Source organism: Etheostoma cragini, chromosome 20 (assembly GCF_013103735.1).
Source record: "Etheostoma cragini isolate CJK2018 chromosome 20, CSU_Ecrag_1.0, whole genome shotgun sequence".
NCBI classification, from domain to species: domain Eukaryota; kingdom Metazoa; phylum Chordata; class Actinopteri; order Perciformes; family Percidae; genus Etheostoma; species Etheostoma cragini.
The window spans coordinates 20,855,022-20,880,880 of NC_048426.1; the positions used below are offsets into that span (position 1 = coordinate 20,855,022).

The window sequence follows — 25,859 nt, forward strand, 5'->3', positions numbered from 1 at the left end:
AATATATTAAACATATTCCGTATCCGTTCAGCGTAACTCCGAAACACATCTAACTTTTTAAAGAATGACTTCAGTGCTTAACTCAGAGTCTTCCAGAGTCGATTTGAAAGTCCGCTGTTGGCCAGCAGCCATCTTCTTTGTTTTCAAGTAACAGGGAATTGGGGAATTCACGCGGAACCGTCACAACTCTGCCAGCCTTATGTTAAGCCCGCCCACTGACTCTGTATACGATGTGATTGGCCTGACCTGAATTTGGTTTGTCCAGCTCGGAAAGTTGCTGGACTGATCCTGGTTGCAAATTAAATTACATTACATTACGCTAGAGTGCGTCTAGATTTCTAGGCTACTAGGATTTTTTGTGTTATTTATAGTGTGGTCTGGACCTATTCTACATACAAAGTATCCTGAGATAACTTCTGTTATGATTTTGTTTTGTTTTTCTATTTTTGTATTTACGTTTTGACAACGTAAGAAAATAATTAAAAAGAATCAACACCCAAAACAAACGTGCATACTCACGCACACGCTCCTGCACACATACACACACACAAACACACACACACACGCGCATGCACACATGCACACACACGTCTTAAGTATGTCCAATTTTTCTTAACCCCAAGCCAGGGAAAACCAAAAACTGAAGATTATTTATCTGATTAGGACAATGCACATTGATGAACATTTCTGTAAATGCACCAGTGTTAGCCAATTGGCTATGGGAAGGTCTGTCAATCGCAGTCGTCTTGGGTGTCGCTGAGCCCAGGACACACGAGGGTGCCTCTGCAAAATAGCCCCAGGAAGGAACTTGTTTTGGTGGAACATTGGACAGAGTGAAGCTAGTTGCCTCAATTTACCATCCGGCCAAAAAAGGCACCTGAACAATCCCGGAAATTAAATCGTAAACACAACCTAGGCATTAACCATAGATGGCGAAGTTAGATGGTTAGGCATTGACTTTGAATGGTCAAGGTTATGGATAGGTCACTGTGTAGCCAGTCTTGCAATAGTTTTAGCAAAATTTTGCAAATCTAGGATTATCATCTAGACAGAACCCCAATTTTAAACCTGTGTGTTTACAAATGCTCTATATCCTCATTCACTCTCTAGCTTGCTCGACCACCACAGATTTTCTTTCTCTCTCTGGAGGGGGGCCACTTTGAAGGCTGGGCATTCACAAACAAAGCGATACGTCCTGCTAGTATACCTTTAAGCTGACATCCGATAGAATTTCTTCACATTTAGCTTTTTTTCTTGCCCTGATGAATGCACAGCTGCGGTTCCAAAAGTGTCTTCTCTTCAACCAATATTCCAAATCAGCATCAGAAAACACTTTTTCCTCTGCTTTCCAGGCAAAAATAACACTGGTCAAAATTGGTCTTATTATCTCGGATATTTTACATCTACAGTCTTAGTAAATGACTGTGCTAAATTAAAACAAATAACAGTAATTTGCAACAGGCTTAGTAAACATAATCCTTTTGTTTCAATTGATATCTGGTTTGATTTCATTGCAGCCCAGAGCAAAGCAAAGAGACAGTGTGAGAAAATAGAATACAAATATAGTTGGCTTTGTTAGAAGTGCCTTTTTTGAAGTTGTACTTTTTTTCAAAAGCATTTTCACTTCAGGGAAGGTGGGATGTTGTCAGCCGCGCACACAAATAAAACTGAAAGACTCAGAACAGTTGATGAATGATGACGACATAAATTTGTCTTTTCACTAAATATGTTTACCTTAATTTAAATGTCTTCTGTATCATGTTGGCACAAAGCCTAATAATAACCCTACATACATGTCGTTTGGGTTGGGCATTGTTTTGATTTGACCAATTCTGACTTAAATTCCAATTCTTCCTTTCAATTCAGGTTCTCATCAATTCTTGAGGGGTGGAGTTGAAACAAGCCACATGCTCATTTTACAGATAAAGGAAAATTATATTTTATTCAATGGTGGTTTACTGTTTTACCTTAAAGCCACAGTCTTGTGTCACTTACTGTGCTCCATGGCTGCAACACAACTAGCCAGGAAATACGGTGGCTGCTACAAAAACCTTCACTTGCGCACGTTAAATTTGGAACTGCCGGAAAACTGTCGGAAACAACATATTTCCAAACGATTCCAATGAAAATACGATTCCAAGTTGCAAGCGGTTCTCGATGCCCAATCCTACATGTAGTAATGTTCCTCCTAAGCCTTCAGTAGGTGCATATCGCTGTCTTCTAATGCCACCCTTGGCCCTCATGGAGATTATATTTACTCTGTGCAGCCGTAAACACCTTTCCTGGAAGATTATATGAATTAAGGCCTTTTAATGAGCTCTGGCCAGGAGCTGCATGTACCGGTGATTTGTAATAAGGGCAGCGCTGAGGTTGAGTCAGCAGCGACTGGCCTGATTACAGCAGCTGGACCTCAGGAGGAAAACCCTTGGCTCATCCCCTGTAAACAAAGACAGCAAGAAAGAAAGGACACTCCATTAGCTACTTTGTAATGTGCCTGTAGGAACAGTTTAGGTAACACTCTAAAGGATTAGGGCCAAAAATGTGATTAGTAATGTAATCCAAGGCACGTGAAATAATTATGAGATATGTTGCAAGAAAGAAAACGCAGAAGAGCCAGTTTGGTTCATAGGAATTAAACAATATTTTATATTCTTTTGTAGCAAAATGTTTTCACACAGAAACTGTTTTTTTTCTTGTTTTCGTAATAGAACCTCAGGTGAAAGTCAGGACTATGTCGGTCAAGTACACACTTAAATTGTATTCTCAGTTAGCAGAGTGGAAGAGGACATTACATGATGTCACAGGTAGAGAGAACGGCTTAAAGGGTCAGTTCACCCACATGACAAAACCATTTCTCATTTATCTCTAGTGGTATCTATTCAGTCAGAACGTTTGGTTTTTATTTATCAAGGTTTTGAGATGTCCACCTTTGAAATTCCTGTCTCTACCCGATACAGTGGAATTTTGTTTGTACTGGAAGAGCATGTTTCTGTGAGAAAAAACTCACAATGAAACTCCCGTTTCATTTGGAACTTTTTTACTGGTACAACAGTGACACAGATTTTAGAGTTACGTTTCGAAAAAGTTGTTGATTTCCAGAAGAATTTCTTTAATGAAATTGCTCCATAAGTCTTTATTCAATTATTAACATAAAACATAATTCTCCTAGATAGCTACTGTGGTAATCATCTCTGATAATTGACATTATTGTAACACAGTATATATTGTCATATTACACACCTCAACTGTGTTAGAGCTAGAAATCTCATAGAATCTTTAAACCTGAGCAAATTAAAACCAAGAGTACTTTCATGGCTAGATACCACTAGAAGTAAAGGCACAAAATACGTATTTTTTTTTTTTTTTTTGGATGAACTGACCCTTTAAAAGCAGCCAGTATTGTACATGTATCATGTAAAATCCCATTTCAGCGTGCCAACTAACAATGACCAAGTTGGTACACCACAGTAAAGCACCTTTCCACTGTTTGCTTCACATAAAAATAAAAGTACTACTGCACGATTCTGACCCCCCCCGTTTACATTCTTACCCAGTAATTGTACAAAGAAATGCCAATATACAGAACGGTACAACTAGGGATGAAAAAAATATATAAAAAAGATGACCACTCCACATCTTAAAATGAAGCAGAAACCCACAAGATATTGAGAAAGGCATTGAAATGTGAAGGGATGTCTCGGTTGATCGTAGGCAGTGATCCAGATATCCACTAATTCAAAGTATCTTACTGCAATGTACAGCTCCTTATTAAATACAATACAAAACGGATGGTTCCTTTAATAAATCAATTGAAATAATACATTAACCAACAAAGGTTCTGTATCATGCAACCTGGTAATATAGATTTCCGGCATTTCAGCAGTTTGGCTCTCAAAAAGTGATCTTTCTACCATTTTCTACAATTAGCATCCTCTCCTGAGCAGCATAATGACCTTTATCAAGCTAATAAAAGTCCATTGGGACTCATCCCACCATTTAACCTGGCTAAATAAATAACTGTCGTATTCTCCTGTTTACGTAACCTAAAGAAAATTAGAGCCGAGTGAAACATCCTGCTGTGGGGATACGCAAATGATTAAGTGGGCGTGATGGATTTAAAAGACTATTCCCATCTGGAGACTGTAATATGTGCTGATAGCATCTGAAACTGTATCCTGGGGCAAACACTTTGTTTACATCAATGGCATTTGAGCCTACAGGGACCACTGTCACCAGCCTTAGCCAATGGGGAGCGTATCAAAGCATTCAAAAAGACATTTTGTAACAGCAGGAAATCAACCTGAGCTGTAAAAATACTCAATTTGACTGGCTGCAGACTAATGCTTTGAAGCATTTGAAAACAAGTGAAGAACTTTGTGTTTTGAGCTGTTTGCAATCCTCAAATAACCTCATGTACTACGTAACCTGAGGTCCAGTGTCACTGATATCTAGAGGATAATACCTTACTGTCTGAAAATATAATAAGTTTTTAATTTGTGATTTGATTGAAATTTTCATTTTGTGATTGTTTAAAGTTTGACTGAAAGTATAGCTAAGTGATGTGAAATGGCTGTATGTGAATGGAACACTTGTCTGTGTGTATATTATTCCTTCATTCCACTTCCTTAAAGAGCTGTGCCTCTGCCTGTTGATGAATCACCTCAAATAATAAATAGTAAAAATGATAGAAAAACCCAGATGAAAATAAAAATGACTTTGTTTTAATTTTCTGTTTGCTCCTCTGGTCCTTCTCTCTACTGTTACAGTAGTCCCATTTCATGCCGAGGGTCCAAGACATTGTGATGCCTATCCAGTTCACCACAGCCGAGGCAAATCATCTTGGCATTCAGTTCTTTTGACAGAGAGGTAAATCCACTTTGAATTTCTCATCTTTCTCTTCCCTCCTTCTCTCGGAGACACTCATGTGCCCTGTAGATGGGGAAATTACTCCCTCTGCACAATCCAAGATTCGGTGTTGTTTTGAGAATGAAACAGTATTTCAAATACAGTCAGACACTGCCAGAGATTTGAGATGATGGCCAGGAATCTATCATTTTTAGTCTCTAATCTATCATTTCTTACTTACTTAGACAGTATTCACATGGATGAACTTCATGCAATACCCAAAGTTAGATTCCCTCTGCCTCTACACTCATGTTCCTTTATTTCCTGATATAGATTTATTGGCCATGAACCTCAAAGTTCGACCCACTCAAACTGTGCTCTCCATCACCCACTCAGAGCTCTCAAAAGTGGGCTTCTCGTCCTCACTGTCATCATAATGCAGCAGCATTCCATTAACAGACAGACTGCGCTTAGTCCAGATGTTACTAATCCTGCGAGGGTAGCTGCTGCGACACTGTGCAGCCCCCACATGACCCATGTCAAATGAGTGACTTCTCTTGGGCTTACCCTGCAGGGGCACCCCTAATAGACGTCCGAGCATGGTGGTGGACTCAGCCCGCCCAAGCAGGGGTTCTTTATCGGACGGGGGTAACATAGCCACCGTCATCACAGCATTGGAAGTGGTGGGAGGGGCTGAAGCCCCATGGTGGTCCCTTGCTACCCCTCGCAGCTCCAGTGAGGTGAAGGCTCCTAAAAGGTGGTCAAGGTTTGGCTGTGCTTTGGGGCCATGCCTGTGCCTCCTGAACTTGCTGCTGGGCAGGGTGCTGCACTCCCTGCCTTGCATGCTGTAGCGGTCGCCAGCCCCCCTTCCTGTTTGGCTGTCTAAAGAGTTAGAAGAGGATGAGGATGAAGAGAGACTGCTCTGGAGGGATCCACACTTGAACTCTACCATTTCCTCACTCATGACCACTACTGTGGATTTGACCTGTGGCGGGGCACCGTTGAACCTGTTCAACCCGCCATTGGTCTGTGAGTAAGTGTTGCTCACAGTGGGTAATTTATTAGTCTGTGTGCCACTGGTCACCTTATACCGCACCATGAGGATGACGATGAACACTAGAAGCGTGGCCACAATGATGCCACCGATGACCAAGATCATGGTGCCACCCAGGAAGCCACTGTGGAGGGACTGGCACTGCGGGTAGTCCTCCGTGGTAATGAACTGGACACAGCCGACGATGTTGGTGGCAGTAAGGGTGGTGGCAGTGTCATCCCAGATGGCCAAGACACACAGGTCATACTGCATCCCTGGGACAAGATTTGTGACTACGAAGGCTCTGTTAGTCATTGGAATCATCCTGTCAAAGACAGAAAGATACAGCATTAAGAATACAGACCTCTTACTACGGGAGTTCAAGACAATGGCAGAGAACTGTGTTAGAAGCAACACTGGCTTAATCTGTTATGCTGGGGAAGATCAAAGAAATTGCCAACATGAAGCATGCTAAGTAGCTATTTATATGCACAGAGTAATCCAGAAAGATGACCTCACTGGTCCATGTACATCCCATTTGATATGCATGAAGCTATAGCAATAAGATAAGTATTCAATGGCCACTTTTTAAATATTGTTTTGGCTGAATGTAATTTCTTGTACAATCCATTTAACAAGCATTCAGTTGCAAATTACTATGTTATTATTCCAGATGTTTAAATGTGACTAATTAACTAAGCCACATTGCATGAGGCTGAAGTAAAAGCCCATCTGCTGTAGGTTCATTCTCGAAGATGTATCACCAATCAATGACATGCTGTTAGACCCTTGGCGTTGTGTAGATAGCCAGTGATAGAACCTTTTATCCAACAAAATTTTCTGTCAATATAGACTGCAGAGAAATACATGTGCACAAGACTGGAGCTATCATATGATACCATGATGCGTGTAAAATTTAAATACCTTCTGACAACATTTCTTTTGTTTAAAAACACTACGAATTGACATTTTTCATGAAAACCAAGAGCGCCGTCTAGTTGAGTCAAAAAATACAAATAATCCATGAAGTTTCATTTGGACATCATTAACTGCAAGCAGAATGCGCTGCTAGCAGAATGAAACATCATTTAGAGGTTAAGCTTAAGTGAACCGCTTGCAGAAATACTGTATACACACCTGATTACTTAAAAAAATTGTACAAACTTGATAATAAGGCTGTTTGTCCATTGCCAATGTTCAGTGCCACAGCTGGAATAATGTGTGTTGAGGTCAGGGTGGTGGATCGGTGTGTAGCACAAAATGCAGATATGTTTTTCAAAATGTTAATGTTGAACATATTCTTGTTTTTTTCTAAATCTTCTAATACAGCTTTGGGCGATCGCTTAGATTATCAAATTGCCCAATCGTGGTTCTTCAAGAATGCTGCTAAACGATCTGATCGCCAGTCTGACAGAGTGGCTAAATTTAACACGTAATTGGTACCTGAGCTCATCTGATTGGGGTATATCTGACAGAAAATGTTGTACACTACAGCTGTTTGCTACTTGGATTAGTCCAGCTGCTATAAAACATGGAGTAACAATCAAGGGCTGTTAAATACTGTAACTGTGGGTAGACAATGGCCCTTGAAGACTCTTTACTATATCTGTAGTTACCTCCACATAGATTTCTCAGTCATCTATCCATTGTTGGCTTGCTGCGCTCTTATAGTACATTCATCCATATCTTTAAACTTTGTGAATCGCCTTCACCACAGAGCCCAGACACCAGTGGGGCTGCAGTCCATTATTCATAATTGCCTTTTTTCTAAGAAGAAGCTGCACTGGCTCACATGTTTGAGAGAACTCATGCATATTTCTCCTCCGCCATGTGGCTCGGATTGATTTTTCATCATGCCATTGCTGGAGTGCGGGTAATTCCCTGGGAAACATGTCAGCCAACCAGAGGTGAGAAGTAGTTATGCATGTGCGAGCAATGAAGTCATAGGAAAATAATAATAAAAAAAAAAAAATAGTTGGCTTATCTGTGCAGTTACAGTTTCCTTCCAGTTCCTATTTTGTCCTTTGAAATGCAAAAGGACTGCACACCATTGATTACATAAGAGTTCATAAATCTGTTGCTTTTGATCATTTTCTTCTGTATATAAATAACATATTTTGTGCAGCTATTATGATTTACTATGCATTTTAAAGCATCAAATCACATACCGCGCATTTTGGAAGTGTAAGGTAATGACTCTTGACTAACAATAACATCAGGACTGCCATCTCTATGATCTCTTCTCAGGGAGATAATTTAGCTGCTTCAAATCAATGAATAGGTAAAAAATACAGTTTAGAAAGTTTTGTTTGCAATTTTGTTGACATTAGATAATATGTATGAATGGCATTTACAAAAATTTCAGATCAGTCATCTGACGTTTCCATCACCTAGAAAAAAAGCTCTGAAAATTCATATTGGTCTTTTTTTATATGGCACAGCAATCTGGTACAGCAAGCTCTGTGCAAACAAAGAAATCAGATAAACACCTTATTGAATTTGCAGGGATGGTGAGTTGCATTCACAGTGTTTGAACAAAGCAATATCTTTCTTCAATATTGTGTACAGTTCGAATATAATATTCTCAGCTAATAATCAGACTTCTCTCATTCTGTCAATTATCTTTCATTAAATTGCTCTTGCTGGAATGCAGAGTACAGGTATATTGTGTAGGGCCTTGGCACGGAATAAGATATTGGATGAGTTGTTGCAAAAGATTCACCATCAGTTGTTGGTGTTTGAGGAAGCATGAAGCTTGCACAAAATTGCTGTAAGTGCTTTCCACAACAGACCAATTTCCACACTATTCTGATGCAGATACACTAAAATGAGGGCCTGTAATCCTTTTTCTTCTTGGATTTCTCATTAATGGTTCAGAGCAAGGATTTCACTTTGGGTCTCACAATTCCTAAAAATGTGCCCTCACTGTTTATTTTATTGGTGAAAAAAAATGTCAATGTGAAAGAAAAAAGAAAGAAAAATCAAGAAGGATTAAGAAATATGAATGCTGATCTCCATTTAACACTTCAAAGAAATTGACTCAAGTGCTTAGCCGGCAAACAATTAGCAATTGACTGAGGGAGCTGAGCAGCTAGTGTTCCGAAGTTAAAGATTATACCTCTGGCCTAATTTACCACTTTGACCAGAAAGGTCTCAGCTCTTACTTGGATATAATTGAGTTTCATTCATCCTACTTACCTATAAATGAGGACTTCATCTTCAGAACAATTGTACTGAAGCTGATACATTTTGACCTTTGGAGTTGATTTGCTAACAGTCCACTTGACCAGAGCAGAGATGGCAGTCACTTCTGATACAGACACCACCTTCTCTGGTAGAGGTTTAGGCTCCCCTTTACTGGTCTTGGTGGAGCTAGTTATGTCCGAAAGCCCCGACTTGGACTGTGTGGTACGGTTTGTACCATTACTCAGATGGGGGAGTTGAATGATTGACAATTCAATGGAGGCTGTAGATTCCCCTGCAGCATTGGCAGCTATGCAAGTAAAGATCCCATAATCCTTGGCCGTAGTGATTGTAATGTCCAGGGTGCCATTTTCGTATACCGTTGCTCGGGAGGAGTTGCTGATCAAACGGTCGTCAGGAGCAACCCAATGCACAGTTGGCATTGGATCCCCGACTGCTTTGCAGCGTAGGCTAGCCGTTTGACCTTCCAGCACTAGTAACTTGTGTGTATGCTGTGTGATCAGAGGGGGCTCACAAACAAACTCTTCCTCACGAACAGACCAAAAGTAGCGCCCCTTTAGACTAGCAGGAGAAGCACAGGTCTCCATATCATCCTCCCGCTCCAGCCTTCGAAGCCAAAGCACTTCACAGTTGCAGTGCAGTGGGTTTCCACCAAAGCTTAGAGAAAGTGGAGGTGCGTAAGGAGTACTCATCACTACATTGCTCTGCGAGCGTGCAAAGATGGGGTCCGGAGGGAGCTTCTGGAGACGGTTGGAGGTGAGGTCCAAGCGGGCCAGTTTATCTAGATCTATGAAAGTCCCCTCGGAAATGAAGGAGATGAGGTTATGATCCAGACTCATCTGATGAATGTTGACCATCTTGCGGATGGCTTCCCAAGGCACACTGCGCAAGTTGTTATAGGACAAATCCAGATCCTCCAATGTCACTAACAAGTCGTCAAAGGCTGTGTTGGAGATCTGATTTAGCTGATTGTTGTTGAGTATTAGGTGCTGCAGGTTGACCAGCCCTCGGAGGTCATCCGGTCCCAGCTCAGTCAACCGGTTACTGTCGAGGTGCAGGGATCTCAGGGTCTCCAGGTCGATGAAAGAGAAAGGCTGGATACTGCTGATGGTGTTGCGGGACAAGGTGAGATCAACCAGACCTGACATGTTGGCAAAGTCTTGAGTGGTGACCTTCAGGATGAAGTTGCCGCCCAGCCGGAGCTCCACAGTTCGCCGGTCAATGTCCAGTGGGACGAAGAGCAGGCCTTTGGAGGGGCACAGAGTCCCCAGAGACTCAGAGAGGTTCTGGCAGACACAGTATTTGGGACATGCATGGACCATCCTAACTGCGGTTCCGAGAAGCAGGAGACTGATGACCACCTTGTCCATGTTAGTTCATACAAAGGGGACCTACACAAAACAAAGGAAACAAGGATCAGTCTTAATTAAAGAATATGATCAGCTGAGATACAGTATTAATATTTTTGTTGAATACCTCAAACTAAATTTGGTTTCCTTGAGCTGCGTAAGGATTTTAGTGTTTGATGTTCATTACAATACAACAATACAATTCCAAAGCTCAAAATAGAAGAACAGAATATGTTCACTTACTCAACCCTCCTATAAATGTATATGTGTGTGTATGTGTGGTAGTGGTAGTAGTAGTAGTACGATTACTACCACTACTAATACAGGTGAGATAAAAGGGAGTCCATTGCGCAATAATTGCTTGATGAGCTGGTCTGATTATCATCCTTAAGGATTTTTCCCATTAATATTCTCTAACATAACACTCGCCATGTATTTTGCAATGCAAAGAAGGTGTGGAAAATCACATGAAGATTCTCTGAATGAAGCCTTGGATTAAACAGCAAAAAAAGCAATTTTAAACATATATATATATAACAAATACCAGACTAAGCTGTCCGTACAGATATGCTGTTATGAATGCATTAGAAAGTAGATCAATTGGGGCAAATGCATGCATATGCAGCAAGCAATGGATGATATTGTCTTCCCTTTTTTCGTTATCTCTGTGTATGTCTCTATGCTTTTGTTGGTTTTATTTCCCCATCATTTCTGTACCAGTTTGACAAAAGAGAACGTTCGGGGAAAAAATGTTCCACAAGCTACAGGTTTTACACTCGTCAGACTTGGTTGACAAACTCAGCACGCCTCTACGAACGTCTTAACAGAACCGCACACCTGGCTGACTCCTCCAAATGGAAGGCCACACATGGCTTCATCCTACGAACTTTTAATTTCCCCAGACATTTGTATCATTAATTCCTAATACACCCATAATCTAAAAATCAATTTCAATCTTTTTTTCCCCACTACCAACATTTATTAATGTTAATAATTAATGTAATGTTCACCTCGTTTGTGCTATGATTCATCATTATTCTTAAGTGTGTAGATGCAGGTTGCAGCATTGGGGCTTTGTACCTTCAACTACCTTGTAACACCCCTTCATGTTTAGACTCAACTTCTCAATAAGTCCTAATTACAGTGCAAGAGGAAATATCTATAACCCCTCTCCTTCTCATTACCAGTTTGTAATTACATCATGAAGTGCCACTACATCTGGACTGTGCGTGACACAGAGATAATAAGTATGAAATGGCAGGCAGGAAAAGAAGAAAGCGATTCATGGAGACTCTGCAATAGTCATTAAAACTGAATAAATTAATAAATAACAGTGAAGGAAATGACATTTTCACAAACAGTATGTTCATAAAATGAGCCACATTTACGGTGGGATCAAATGCTATTAGGCATTTGACAGTACTCTGACAGTCCACTATTTAGCATTTTAATACCATAACAACGCCATACAGAATTACTATGAATAAAGAAGGGATCAGCCAAATACAAATCTAAAAGGGAAGTTAACTAAAAAGAAAAGGAACGGGTGACAAATATGTAAATAAGCAAACAAGTCATGCAACAGGTACTTGTTGTGTGGAGTTAGGTCTGGAAATGCCCTTGACCCTGTTAAAGTGAAATAAATTTAAACTGAGGCTCAGGAGAAGATTGATGAATTGCACCAGTCACTGTCATTTCACTGTTTCTAGATGTATCTTCATGTTCTCGTAAGTATGTTATGTTATTTGATCCTTACCTATCACAGGTGAGAAACAATGACATTTTCTTATCTTATCTATCAGATAGTGAAATTCCTGTTAGAGGATTCAAACTTGTGAGAAAAAGAATACATACTGATGTGTCAGTATGTGTTGCAGTGTTTACACTCAAGCTGTGGAAAGTTAAGCCGTTTTGTTTTTAGGTTGTTGGACTGCAAGGCCATTTGTAGACGCCCATTTCCTACTTCTAAGACATTGACCAGACACCTATGGGCTCTATTTTAATAATCTACGCGCATAGTGTGAAGTGCATGGCGCAGGTGCGTTTAAGGCGTATCCAAATCCACTTTTGGGCAGAAAAAAGGGTCCATGTCCTGGGCGCATGGTTCAAAAAGGTTTGTACTTCCTCATATGTGTATTTTTGGCGTACTATTAAATAAACCAATCAGAGCGCCCTCTCACATTCCCTTTAAAAGCCAGGCATTTGTACCTTGGTGCACTGCTATTATGATGGAGGATTTGCACCGTAATCTTTTGCATGTGTGTGTGCTGCTTGTGTGCAGCTTGGGCGCATTTTACTGATGCGCTGTTAACAAAACAATGAAATGCTGTGCTATTGACTTTAGACCAGGTTTTTGTTGGTCATAGCTGCAATCACTTCCCGCTGCTTCAAGATAGCAATTTGCAAAGAATTCACCTGAACACACCTCCCTGTAGGACCAGCACGCCCGTGGGTTCACTTGATGGGTGCAGGTGCATTTGCTATTTTACTGACGAGGGCGCTGGACAGGAAATGGACAACTGCGTCGGTTTTAAACTAGCACAGACACTTGCGTCGGGCTTTGCGCTACACTGTGCTGGGTGCAATATAGGGCCCACTAAAGGTTATGACTGAAGCCAGGCTTTACTTGACTAAGTTGGTAATGAATGATGGCACTCCACTCAAAGAGGTGTCTTTCAAGTCAGTATTATCCAAGTTAGGAGCTAGTTAGGAGCCATGATTGTCATTTTTCCCAAAACAGTTTTGTTATACATTCATGTGAAATGAAAGCTAAATTTGTGTTGTTCATCTCTCTTGTATACATGTGCAGCCCTAAGTCATTTATTTTCACTTGTACAAAACTAACTTGTTACTGTAGTCTTCATTAAACAAAGTATCTGTACACTGCAACTCTGTACAAGCCTACCAATACACTGCATGTTTTTGTACATGTGACCTAAATGAACATTTGTTGTTTCCGTGTCTAGGCAGCGAATGCGAAGCTCCTGCCCAACGAAGTGAGCAAGTCAAAAAGTAAAAAGGCAGAAGAAATGTAAATTGCCATTTTTCATTCATACCACAAATTGACAGCTGTTGACGTTTCTGAGCAGCCCCTTTTTTGAGACTTCAATCAGCTCTGCAGAAAACTGTGAAACTGTGGAAAAAGGTGTTTATTTCACCCAAATAATTGCAGACTTGATACATACTGTTCTGGCCCTCTCAGCACTTTGGAGCTAATCCCCACAAGGCGTCATGGTGAGAGCTGTCAGTGATGACGGACAGTTTCTCTCATGGTTTCATTTTAGTGCACAGCATTTAGAAACAGCAACTGAAAAGCCCTGCAAACCTACAAATGATGCCTTTTTTATTTTCCTTAGATCTTCCTTTACCCTGAAAGGAGACAATTGTGGTGGGTAAGCATTAAAAAAAAAAAAAAAAAAAAAAAAACTTGGGAAAAATATACAAATGTGCAGAAAAGCATATAGTGCTGGCTGGAAGCAGTAGAACAATTCACTAAAGTTTCTAATCCCGCAACAATTTCCCATTTAAGCGTGTGTCGTGTGTGGGGAGAAATGTGATTGCTTCTGTGAAAGCCAGCCAGTGGTGACCTTTCGGGGATAGAAGAGGTTCCGTCAGCAAGAGATGCGAACCATGGATGAAGGTTAAGGTCCACATTCATATACTATTGGCCTTTACAAAGCATGCGACACCGTCTACACGTATACATTTCATGTAAGGGAAAACAGATGCTGCAGAAATACCAACAAGCACACGTTCAATACAGTTAGTGATGACATATAGAACTCTGAAATTCATTATCAACCTATTTGGTAAATGTGACCCTCTGGCTTCTTTAGGTATTGTGCCTGCCTTCCTCCCCTCTGTGGAAAATACAGTAAGGTTACCTAGCTTTTCATTTCATGTGTGGCATATAATGCATAGGACTACTCCTTAAAGCGCCCATATATGCTCCTTTTCAGGTTCATTATTGTGTTTTAAGGTTGTACCAGAATAGGTTTACATGGTTGCATTTTCAAAAACAACATATTTTTGTTGTACTGTATCGCTGCAGATCCTCTTTTTATCCTGTGTGTTTGGGTCTCTGTTTTAGCTACAGAGTGAGACATCTCATTCTTTGTTGAGAGTCGCACATGCTCAGCAGCTAGGTAAGATCACATCAACTAGATAACTCTTTCTCCAACTTTGGTCAGTACAAGGCAGGATTAGCTGGGAGACTTCTTCTAACCCAGGCACACTTGTGGAATACCTGCAGAATAGGCACATGGAAGTAGTTCTTATGTATATTATGGTGAACTACTGTGTGTTGTAGCAGTGTTTTGTCATTGAGAACGCGCTAGCATGCTAGCGCTAGGATTCTACAGTTAGCCACCATGTCTCAGCTAGTGACGTAGAAAGCCGTGCAGATTTTGAACAGCTCACCCGGAGACTGAAGGCAGAGGACATTCAGAAAACAGTATCTCACTCAAAACAGCATGGATCATTTTTTTTCAAGATTGTATGCATGTGGAAGCACCAGACACAAAATTACACACCAGATCCCAGTAAAGGGTGTTTTTTCATAATATGGGCACTTTAAGTTATTTGTAACATGCAATTTAACTTCAAACAATGTAAGCTTTAAACGTTAGGGGTGTATGTCTAAATTGGCAACAGTAATGCCAATGAAGAGTAATTTTGTTTAAAGATTATTTTTTTTGGCATTTTTGGCCTTTAATTGACAGGACAGCTGAAGACCTGAAAGGGGAGAGAGGGGGGATGACATACAGCAAAGGGCCGCAGATCGCCCACTGGGTCAAGTAGTAAACCTCTATATACAGGCACCCGCTTTACCAACTGAGCTATATGGGCGCCCTAACGTAGAGTAATTTATAAGGCTGAGGGGCACATCAATGTATTATTTTGTGTTGTTATACAGCTAATTCTGGCATAGGTATGAAGTACCTGAAATATGAGAGTTTAGGCTCACGTTAGCTGATCTATTCTACTCTTTACTGTATTTTGGGGAAGTTTACATCTCCAGCATCGCCAGCAAAACTAGCTAACTACTTTCAAACAGAAAAAATTGATTTGAAGCTCAAAATGAGCTTTTCTTGGCTAAACTTAACTGTAACAGGCTCTAAAATTTCAAGTGACCGGTCGGCGGTCTCTGTATTTAGAAATATTGTGCAAACGTTTTCATAGGATACCACACAAAACTGGTAATGGGAACGTGTAGATTAGCTTCATAACATAGCTGCCTCCGTCGGCACTGGGACAACCCCCCCCCCCGAAAATGAAAGGTTGTCATGCTTCTACAAACTGCATGTGACATGAGAGGCCACAGACTCGTTTTAAAACCATGACCACAATGTGTCCCTAACCTTAACCAAGTAGTTTCTTTAAACAATGACCACAGCCTATTTCTAACCATAACCAAGGTTTTTTCAGTAGATTAAGTTGCCAAAGCTTAGAGGTGGCAGATCAGAAAAACTATTTTATCATCTGGGGAGGAGGATGCATTAGAACTTCCCACAAGTCAGAAATAAGACAATGACAGGCAGGCATGGCAATGAATTTGTCAAAAACAAGGTGCGTTTTGCTAGTATGAGTTTGTTGTACAAGGTTAACCTTCACAGGAACATTACTGCACAGCTGTGTTTCCATCTGTTATACAAAATCCAAGTGTTCTATAAGCACTGTAGGCCTTGAGGGGGAGGATGGCCATTCTGATAGTTTCTTCTTCTCTTGGAACGAACAGACCTTCTATCCATCAGTACAAGCATTAATGTGTAAACGGCATGCTGTACTGTAGAACAATGGCGCCTGCGGTATTCTATTTCATAGTACAAACAATAGCCGTTCCCACGCACGTACATACACAGTCTATTAAGCAAGCAAACCAAAGAGAGAGACATTCATTCATGTTATTTTTTTTTTTACTAATGTTACCAATACAACATTACCATAAAACTCTGATTAGCCTACCACACACATTTCAAATACCAGCCAACAAGGCATTTTACACAATCATAACTGAAGCACATATTTGCAAAACAGTCATGCAGAAGCCCAACTACACACACACAAAAAGACCTACACACACTTTTTCACACAACGTTCATACTGCCACACATGTTCAAAATAACAAAGTCTTATCTTTAGTCTCACCTTCAATAAAACTACTGTTTTAATAAGCCACTGAGGAGCAATGCAAAATAAACTAATGTCCAATGCGCTGTATAACTTTGGATTCGGCGATCCATTTATTCACAGTCCTGTACACATGCTCACTGTAATGTTCCACTATGTTCCACAAAACAGTGCAGATGCTGCACTGTTTTGCTGCTGCTGTAGACCCAAATATACTTATGTGTCAATCTACGTTTAACAAATATCTTTCTCTTCTATTCCGAAATCTAAATCTGAGGTTGCAACCGTGAGGACAGCCCGAGTACTCCTACCCGAGACCATGCTGACTAAGCTCTGCCTCTACCTCAGAGCTGTTTGCAGCTATGTTCAGTGGCGTAATCTTCCAACACACACAGGAGGGGTGAGAGCTGGACTCCCCGGCATTACATCTTTTTGCTTTTCTCTTTCCTCTACTACACTTTGATAAAACGTGTCACAGGATGACAGCTTGGTAAACCTGAGTACAATGTGTACGATCCACTGATGTCGTGTTGCACTATTTGTGGGTGCTGACGCTCAGACACTCAGAACAGTTATCTCTCACTGATATTTGGAGCTGCCGGCACGTATACACGTGCCTCATGCAGCTTTCAACTGACTAACTAACGCCAATTTTACGTCCATATGATTGACCTACAATCTGGCATCATGCGTCTTTCAGTAAATTCCATATGGAAACAAACGTGTGCTACATTGCTCACAGTATTTATGAGATTAATCTTAGCCACATGAAAAATCTTAACAAAGGATGGAGTTTATCAGAGTGGAAAATGGAAGCAGCACATCATGGCCTAAACCTGACACTTCTCTGGATGATAACCAAGGTAATCTGTCTGTTTAATCACATATACTTCAACACAATATACACAATCATCTGTGTCTGCTGGATAAGAAAGGACTACCTGAAAGGGTCATTCTTTCTGGAACAGCAACAGGATAACATCAACCAGCTGTGAGCTGCTACCTTTTCTAGAAAGCTTCTCAGAAAAGGCTTTATGAAATACTTGCATCAGTATGGTGCCTGTACTGTAGGATAAGTCTGATCGAACAGACTAATGCTAATGATAGGCTATACACATTGGTAAAACTTGTTTCTACTGTTTTCTGTAGAGAGATAATCTATAAATCCAAAAGGCTGTTCAGGTAAACTGATGTTATTGTATTTAAAACATTTTATTTTTAAGTTTTCTCGTTAGTATAAAGGCCGGTCATTATAAAGAGTGTTGACACTACCCTTTACCCTCTTATTCTTGTGCAACCAGTCAAATGATCGGCTTAAGGTGTAGCTCCTGGCCCTACTTTGTCAAATATTTTGTGCTTGAGTTACTTATTATGAAGTATGAAAAGTAAAATAAAGTAGTAAAGCTTAAAAACGTGCTGTGTTTGCCGGACTTACAGCCTCTAAGAGAATGATTTTAACCCGTTGGAAGCCATCTCATGACAGGAATCCTTTCTTTTTTGGACGTCACATATATGGAACTGTCTACGGCTCGCATGGGTGGAGCGCCTGGATACAGTTACACTTGCACGCATTAACTGTTCATGCATTGTATTGTCCAAGCCTTGTTTGCATTGTCCGTATTTGTCTAGCCTAGCTGATGTCTTGTATAAATGTCTTTGTCCTCATGTAAACTGTATTGTTATTTTAGTTGTCTAAATTTGTCTAGTCCTTATCGATGTACTGTACAAATGTCGTACATGCTGTAGCTAGGTTTTGTGTTTTTGCAGAACAGGAACCTGCTGAAAACCGGTTCTGGAACTAAGTCAGGCCCGTTTGCATTGTAATGCAATGTTAAAAAAAAAGCCAAAAGGTGTAATCACTAAAACAACTTCTGAACGCTGCTCTGTGCTGTGCTTAGCGCCGCCCACGACGATTGTGATTTTGATTGCCAATAAACCAGAGCACGTTTTTCTCCCATCCCAGAGTGCTGTGTGGACTAGCTAGACCCTCTTCCGCAGCGCTGTGGAGGAAGGTCTAGCATTGAGAGACTGAAGTGTAACACATGTAAATAAGCAGAATGTTTAACGATCAAAGAAAACCTGCAATGGTCAGTTTGCTTTCCACAAGACTTTTGAAAACTCTATAAATCAGCCTTGAGCTTGCTGGTAAACACACTCTGTCTATGACAGTCTTAAAGCCTCTGCAGCCCAGTTTCCAAAGTCTTGATATGGTTGACTGGGGCTCTGTAATTGTGCCTGCACGTTTTAACAAGATAACTCAGTGAAACCAAGTACACTGTTATATTCTTTGTGGAAGTAAAGTGGCTTTTTGAAGAAGAAAGTGAACTTTGACCTGGCAGTTTCTATTTTGTTCTTGATGTCTGAGACCCCAGATATCCTTCATCATAACAGCAGCAATTGAGAACTCGGTCTGTCGGGGCCTTCAAAGTCAGTCAAAGTGGAGACAAGTAACCCTTGGAGATCGCGTTCACAACAATGTCCGTGGGGCATTCTTTGCCCAGTAATGTCAGACACCACATAACAGTTAACAATAATCAATGAGTTAATATTCATAATAATGGAGCACACTACAGTGTGCATTATGCTTTGGGGTGAAGGAGTTTTTTATTAAAGCCTTGTTTTCATTCACGTATATTTTGTCATTACTAGAAGTATGGTGAATAGGCTGTTAGCAGTTCCTGTTTGCAATATTCCAGCAGATACACAGCTTTAATGGGTAACTTTAATACTGAAGAAGACTTAAAAATGTGATTCTCAGTCAAGTTCTGGAGTTATGAAGCGTCTTTTTCAATAATTAATTTATGTTTATTCACAAGTTATGTAATCCTTAGAGAGTGTAAATGGCACTGAATCTGATATGTGTATGTCTGCATGTTCACATTTGACAGATTTGAGATATGGCTCAGAGGAAAGTGCCACTTTAAAAAAAAAAAAATTGCAATTGGACACTAAGATATTTTTTAAAGTATCTTAATTGCCTCCATGAGCCGTGTCACATCCATTGCTGGTGCCGTCTGTGTTTTGAGAACAACGGCATGGACCTGTCCCTTTCACTTCACACTGTAGCTTTGCGTCATGTATCTCGGAATTGTCTGTACGAGATCAACTTAAAAACTGACACCAGACATTTTCACTTTTCCTTTCAAGACTTCTCGTTTTAAAGTATAATCACATCACACAAGATATTTTAATCCCAATATTTCAGAATAGCAAGGTCTGTGTTTGCCTGTCTCAGCTTTTCATTTTAGTGCCATATTTACACATCTGCACACATGCTGCCATGTCAACAGCTCTACACCATCCAACCAAATGCTTTGTATGAGAGGGACTATGTAAGGATTATGTACAATGAACACTTTTTCTCATTGTTCATCTCCAATGCTTTCTTTCATCAAATGAGACATCTGCTTCTTTAACAAGCTGTCATGGTGGAAAAGGTTAGACTTATCAAGACTGTGTAACCCCTAAATTCCTCTGGTTTACCATTGTCTTGTGCTAATTACATACATGCCTCTGACATCCGACTGCAAACACACATTGTCAAACGCCCGCTGATTAATTGAATCAGACTTCACAACCCTGCTTGGTATTTGATGAAAGCCCCCCGCACACAATAATGAATGCCAGCGCAGAGGGGGAGGTCTCCACAGCCCCAAACAGGATCAAATTAATTGATGCTGCTTGAGGCCAGCAGTTAGTATAAAATTGTTTTTGTTTTTTTAAAAGAATTGCCGACCTAATTAACCTTTATCCCATTAGACTGTGTCTCTTTATCCTTGTTGTTTTGCCTGGCATAATGTTTTGCTTGGTGTGGCTTTCCCTGAATGCACCTCATTGTTTCAATGTCTCCAATGCTTCTTATCAATTTCCTGCAGAAATTACATGATACTGTTTTGTAAAGTGTTAAGGTCAGAGAAGTCATTAGGACCCTTTGGATGAAAAATAAAGAATTCAAAATAGTTAATAAGAAATTAAGCTACACGAGTTGGCAAAATTGATAAAAAGGTTTATGGCAAAGTAAGAAGAAGCTTGGTCATGATCATATTACAACGTGCACTGGCAGTCTCTGAAGCCTGATATGAGCTTAATTCATATTCAACAGCAAATATGCCAGTGGAGGTAGGCTGAATCATCTGAAAAGAGCAGGTTGCACTGAATTGTCAGGGATATTCTGCAGTATAAATGTGCCAGAGGAGTGATTAAGATGTGGATCGTGCAGATGGAGATTCAGGCTTTGAGAGGGTTTTATTTTATTTTCAACCACCACAATGATGTAGGTAGCTCAAACCATCTGGAGATTGTCACATATTTACTGAAAACGTGGTGTTACTCTACCTCGGCAGTGCAAATAGCTAGAGCTAGATGATGTGAAACTGTCGGTTGTTGGCATTTCAGTACAGTCAACCTTGATTTTCTGTTTGAATTAATCTGATAATTTCACTGAATGTTTGACTCTAAACAAACTGCCTTTAAGTCAAACACATAAATCATCTTAATCCACCATGTTTTCTTTTTATAGTTTAAAATTCTTCCCCATATTATTTTCTTAAACGGCTTCAGAGGTAGTCCACTCATTTTGTCCATTTTATGACAGCAAAGAAAACCACGACAGCCTAGTCCACTGATAGGGGAAGAGGGCATGCAATGACTCAGACAGACTGGTAATTTTTAGCAATTTGAAGAACGAAAGGAGTATCAGTATCGAACCTTGGAGAGTTTCTTTGGATAGTCTGGTTGGTTTGGGGTTGTGTAGTTTCGCATTGCCAGACCTTCCTCCACAGCGCTGCAAAGGAGGGTCCGGCAAGTCCAGACAGCATTCCGGGATGGGAGAAAAACTGGTTCTGGTTTATTGGCACATCTTTAAAACAATCACAATTGTCTTGGGTGGAGCTAAACGCTGGATGGCGCTACGGTGCCGCTGCAAAATGCCGCTACAGCTGGTTTTAACACATGATGCATGCTGTTTGGGAGTAGCCTACAGTAAAACTGAACATTTTAGAATGGCCAGCATAAGGCACACCTGTGCAATAATCATGCTGTCTAATCAGCCTCTTGATATGTCACACATGTGAGGTGGATGGATTATCTTGGAAAGACGCGCTCGCTAACACAGATTTAGACACTTTTGTGAACCATATGTGAGAGAAATAAGCCTTTTGCGTACATAAAAAAAGTCTAAGGTCTTTGAGTACAGCTATGAAAAATGGGGGCAAAAACAAAAGTGTTGCATTTATAATTTTGTTCTGTGTATGTAGGGATGAGCCAATTTGCTGTACAGATTCAGACAGCTCCCACACAAAGCTGGCCGCATATATAGCTGCAGTGGCGGATATGCTCTGGTATCCATCACATAACACCCCTCACGCCTCCCCAGGCAAGTCACAGGTTCTGCGCTGTATCAGACGTAAATGGATAATTGACAAGTAATGATTTGAGTACGCCTCATGCTTTTGCTCCCTTTATCCATTCAACGCATCTCACTTGTGCCTCTTCTTTGTGTAATATTTGGTTGGCTCCCTGCCCGGCACATCACATCGACAGCTGAACTTTCCGGCCAGAGATTCTGAACCTTTCAAGCGTGAGATGGAGCAAAGGCTGAAATATCCAGGGCCAAGATTATGTGTGTGTGTGTGTGTTTTCTCACTATGTGTTCTTGCATGCTCCATGATGCGTTTGAGTACATGTCTAACAGGAGAATCAAGACTCTGAACTAGAGAAGCCCTGAGGGTAAGAGATGGATACAGATCCTGAAAGGTTATTTTTGAGGTGATAATGCATTTTATGGTGATTTGACTAAGAGTGATAGGAAAGCCAAAAGTCACATCTAAATTACTTCATCTATTCAGTTCTGCAACTTACTTACTTGGGTCAGAAAAACATAATAAACTATACATATTTTTAAAGATTTATTAGAGTTTAAAAAGTACATGCAACCCAGTTGTGGTATACCTTAAAACTTTGAGCAGTTTGTTTTTCGGTATTATTCAATTTAAATCTTTAACAAACAATAGCGAAGGGCAATTTAGCTAATGTAGATAATTGATTTAGGTTTGAAACCATGTTTTCAGATACTTACGTTTCCTCTTGGCAATGAGAGCATTTGGTACACAATTTATTTAGAAGAGTTTTAGCCTTTCTTTTAGTAATGGATACATGACAGGAAAATATGGATGACATCTCTTAAATCTAAAAAAAAAAGCAACCAGAACCATTTTGATTTGAGTTTGGTGACAGATATTTTGCCAAAACAACGTTAGAGACCTTTATTATTCTGATTTTGTTTTAACTCAGTAAGCGCTTTTGATTTAAAAGACTTTAAAAGTCTACTTGTGTTACTTTGGGGTGTATTGCATATTTTCAAGTAGCTTCATTCCTTTTTTTAAATGCACAAAAGAGATTGGAAGTGACAGACATTTTGTCCAGGTATTGTAACAGGTTTCAGATGATTTAATAAACAATAAAGTAAAAAAGGTCCAGGGAGCCAAAAATACCAAGGATACAAAAACAGGGACATCAAGACAAGGGGGTTGACTTACACAAACTCTCACAGAATACAATACAACGGTCTGACACTAGACAAAGACAACCCAGAGACTAAATACCCAAGGTAACATGGTGAAACAAGGAACATGTGACAGGAGGACTCAGGAACAGGTGAAACAAATCAAGGTGAGGCAGATAATCACAAAGGCGGGAAAACCCATGGCAGGAAGTAAAATTAGACATGACAAGGGAGGAAAACAGAATACAAAATACAACAGGAAACTGAAACATACACAACCATGACAGCTATGTTAACAATTCTCAGTAACTCAAGGCACCCTGGTGGCCTAGTGGAAATAATTCCTTAGCATAGAAGGATTTGTATTGAACAAGAAAAAAAAAAACACTAAACCCACAAGTGACAAGCTTATAAAATATAGAATTTTATCAATTGGGAGTTTAGGACACATTCAAAGCTATGGTGCATAGTTTCTGTTTCCCCCAATGAGGAATTCTTAGTAATGCCAACAAAACTGTCGGCGCGCCCACATGAAACAAGCATTCAGTGATCGCCCATACCCACCCAATCCACACGGTTGCTAGTAGCCAAGGAGAACACGAGGAGGAATTTTAAAAAGACGTGATGGACTCTTCAGAAGTGGTAATTATTGTCCCTCAAGCTTCTTAGTGGGGAAGTCACTGGACGCCGCAATCTTCTGAACAGAGTCATACTGAGAAATACAAGGAGATTTGTGTGGAGCTGATAGTCTTAATTAGTTTTGTAGCAACTCATTTGGCAATGGCTTGAATGTAATGGATGTTCATTAATATCAAAACTGTACGCACTAAAGCTTAAAGTGGTCAATGGAGCCATAGAATGTAAGTGATGTAGCCAGCCAGTCTGGTACTCCTCTTCTTTGATACCCATTTCTAGCAATCCATCTGTGGCCCATGATGCCTTCCCATTCCCATGCGAGACCTAACATGGATATGACTGCAGCAATTAGGTATGTCTTACTCTTTCCCCGGAGTCACATTTGCAATTAACTGCAGAATGACAAATACTGTTAGTCCCTATACCCAATAACCACAGCCCCATGTCAAACACAAAATTAAGCTGGTGAAAAAGTGTAACAGGGGAGATACTTTCATTAGGGAGGGGCATGTAAGCAATTTAACAAAGTATGGTATCAGAGTTCAATTAATATACAGAATTTGCAATATTTATTCATTGAGCAAAGCAATTCATTCCAAAACTTCCTAGAAAATGATTTCAACTGTGATAAAGAGCAGTATTTGGCTCAGATTATCTATTCACAATAAGTTAGTGAAAGAAGTGTATGGCCAGGCTTTGCCTGAAGCATGTTCCAGCTAGACATAAGTCGCCAGGAGCTGAAGCAGTATCAGGACGATCGACACTCTCCAAGGGAACTCAAAATCCAAAGTTATGTCTTTGAAATAATAAAGTTTCGCTACATTTCTTCCCCTCTGTGACATAATGTGATAAACAGGCCACTTTTAAAGCTGCACTAATATTTTTTAAAACAATGGATCAAGTGTCAATGTTAAAGGTGAGGTTGCACTCTTTAGTCCCAAACTTACAAAGAGTTATCACCAACTAGGCAACCTCTTACACACTAACTTCGTAATGCCCATCAGCTCTACTGAGCTGTTTAGCTTCTTTTATCTTTAAGTTGCTTTCAGCTCGTTTTTGTTTTTCACCCCACAAACTCTGTTATGATCATCCTAATTTCTAGCCACGGAAGGGAGCTGATTTTAGCAGAAAAAGTTAATTCTAAAACTAAGTTAAGATAAGACATTATTGTCTCCTAAAGTAGATATTCGTCTTGGGCAGTCTAGAGAACAAAAGATGGTGATGCATCACACATAAACACAGTAAACATGCATAAAACATAAGTATACAATTGTTTCATCCAAATGCATTTAATATACATCTGATAAACCTCACACAAGACCCCCCTGCCTTCTTCCACACTCAGAAAAAGAAAGAGAAAGAAAGAAAGAAAGAGAAAAGAACCCAGAGCACATCCTCCCCCTCATACTGCACTTAATTCTACCCAGATTGCACATTTCCCGTGAAATCATGCTGTGGTCAATAACTTATGTATTGCACTATGCCCAAACGCACAACTGCACAATACTGTATCAAATTTTTTTTTTAAATGGAATAGAAATTGCATATCCTACAACCATTTTGGTGAGTGCCACAAAATTAGCTATGCTTAAACTCAGCACATTCAAGGTGGAGACCAAAAGAGAGCTAAAAATAGAGTGAATATTTGACTTGTGGTGGAACGAAACACAACTGAATGATAATGTTGCTCTGTGTCTGCTGGATGTGTAAACAGGCCTTTTTTTTGCTGACATGTTAGCTGAATTATTACAGCGTGTGAGGAAATCATCACAAAAGAGCAAAACATGACATACCCTATAATACATTTTTTAGTGGAGAGCACATGTGGTCATCGCGTTAACTTTGTGGTCCAAGTCTATTATATGGTAGTTTTTATACAAGGTCCTTCAGACACATCACAAAAATAACTTTCTCAATGGTCTTCCTGGACGACCACATTTTTAAATTAAAAAACATCTCAGAAGGAATGGCACCAGCTCACTCGCTCTCTTATCAGAGGCTGCCAGATGCCAGCCCACAACACCATCCCACACACAGCCTGAAGGTGCACCGCAGCATGAAGCCATCGCACTGGGGAGGGAGAGCGAGGGAGAGAGAGTGAAATACAGTAGAGGGAGAGGAAGAGGGAAAAAGGAGACGTATAGCCTGGAAACATTCGAAA

The 25,859-nt window shown here is 40.2% G+C and overlaps 1 protein-coding gene across 3 annotated transcripts in view; it reads right to left on the reverse strand.

Moving 5' to 3' along the window:
• Positions 1-2,631: 2,631 nt before the first annotated feature.
• LOC117935317 (leucine-rich repeat and fibronectin type-III domain-containing protein 2) overlaps positions 2,632-25,859 on the reverse strand; it is a 127,415-nt gene continuing 104,187 nt past the window's right edge. For 2 of the 3 annotated variants that reach the window (XM_034857425.1, XM_034857424.1), the window contains 2 exons: positions 9,077-10,473; positions 2,632-6,203 (listed from right to left, as the gene is read on the reverse strand). In XM_034857425.1, coding sequence (XP_034713316.1) covers positions 5,213-6,203; positions 9,077-10,452 — 2,367 coding nt within the window. In that variant the 5' untranslated portion in view covers positions 10,453-10,473 and the 3' untranslated portion in view covers positions 2,632-5,212. Of the gene's footprint in view, positions 6,204-9,076; positions 10,474-17,526; positions 17,538-25,859 lie in introns of those variants that run through there. The other variant, XM_034857426.1, reaches the window with a different exon arrangement.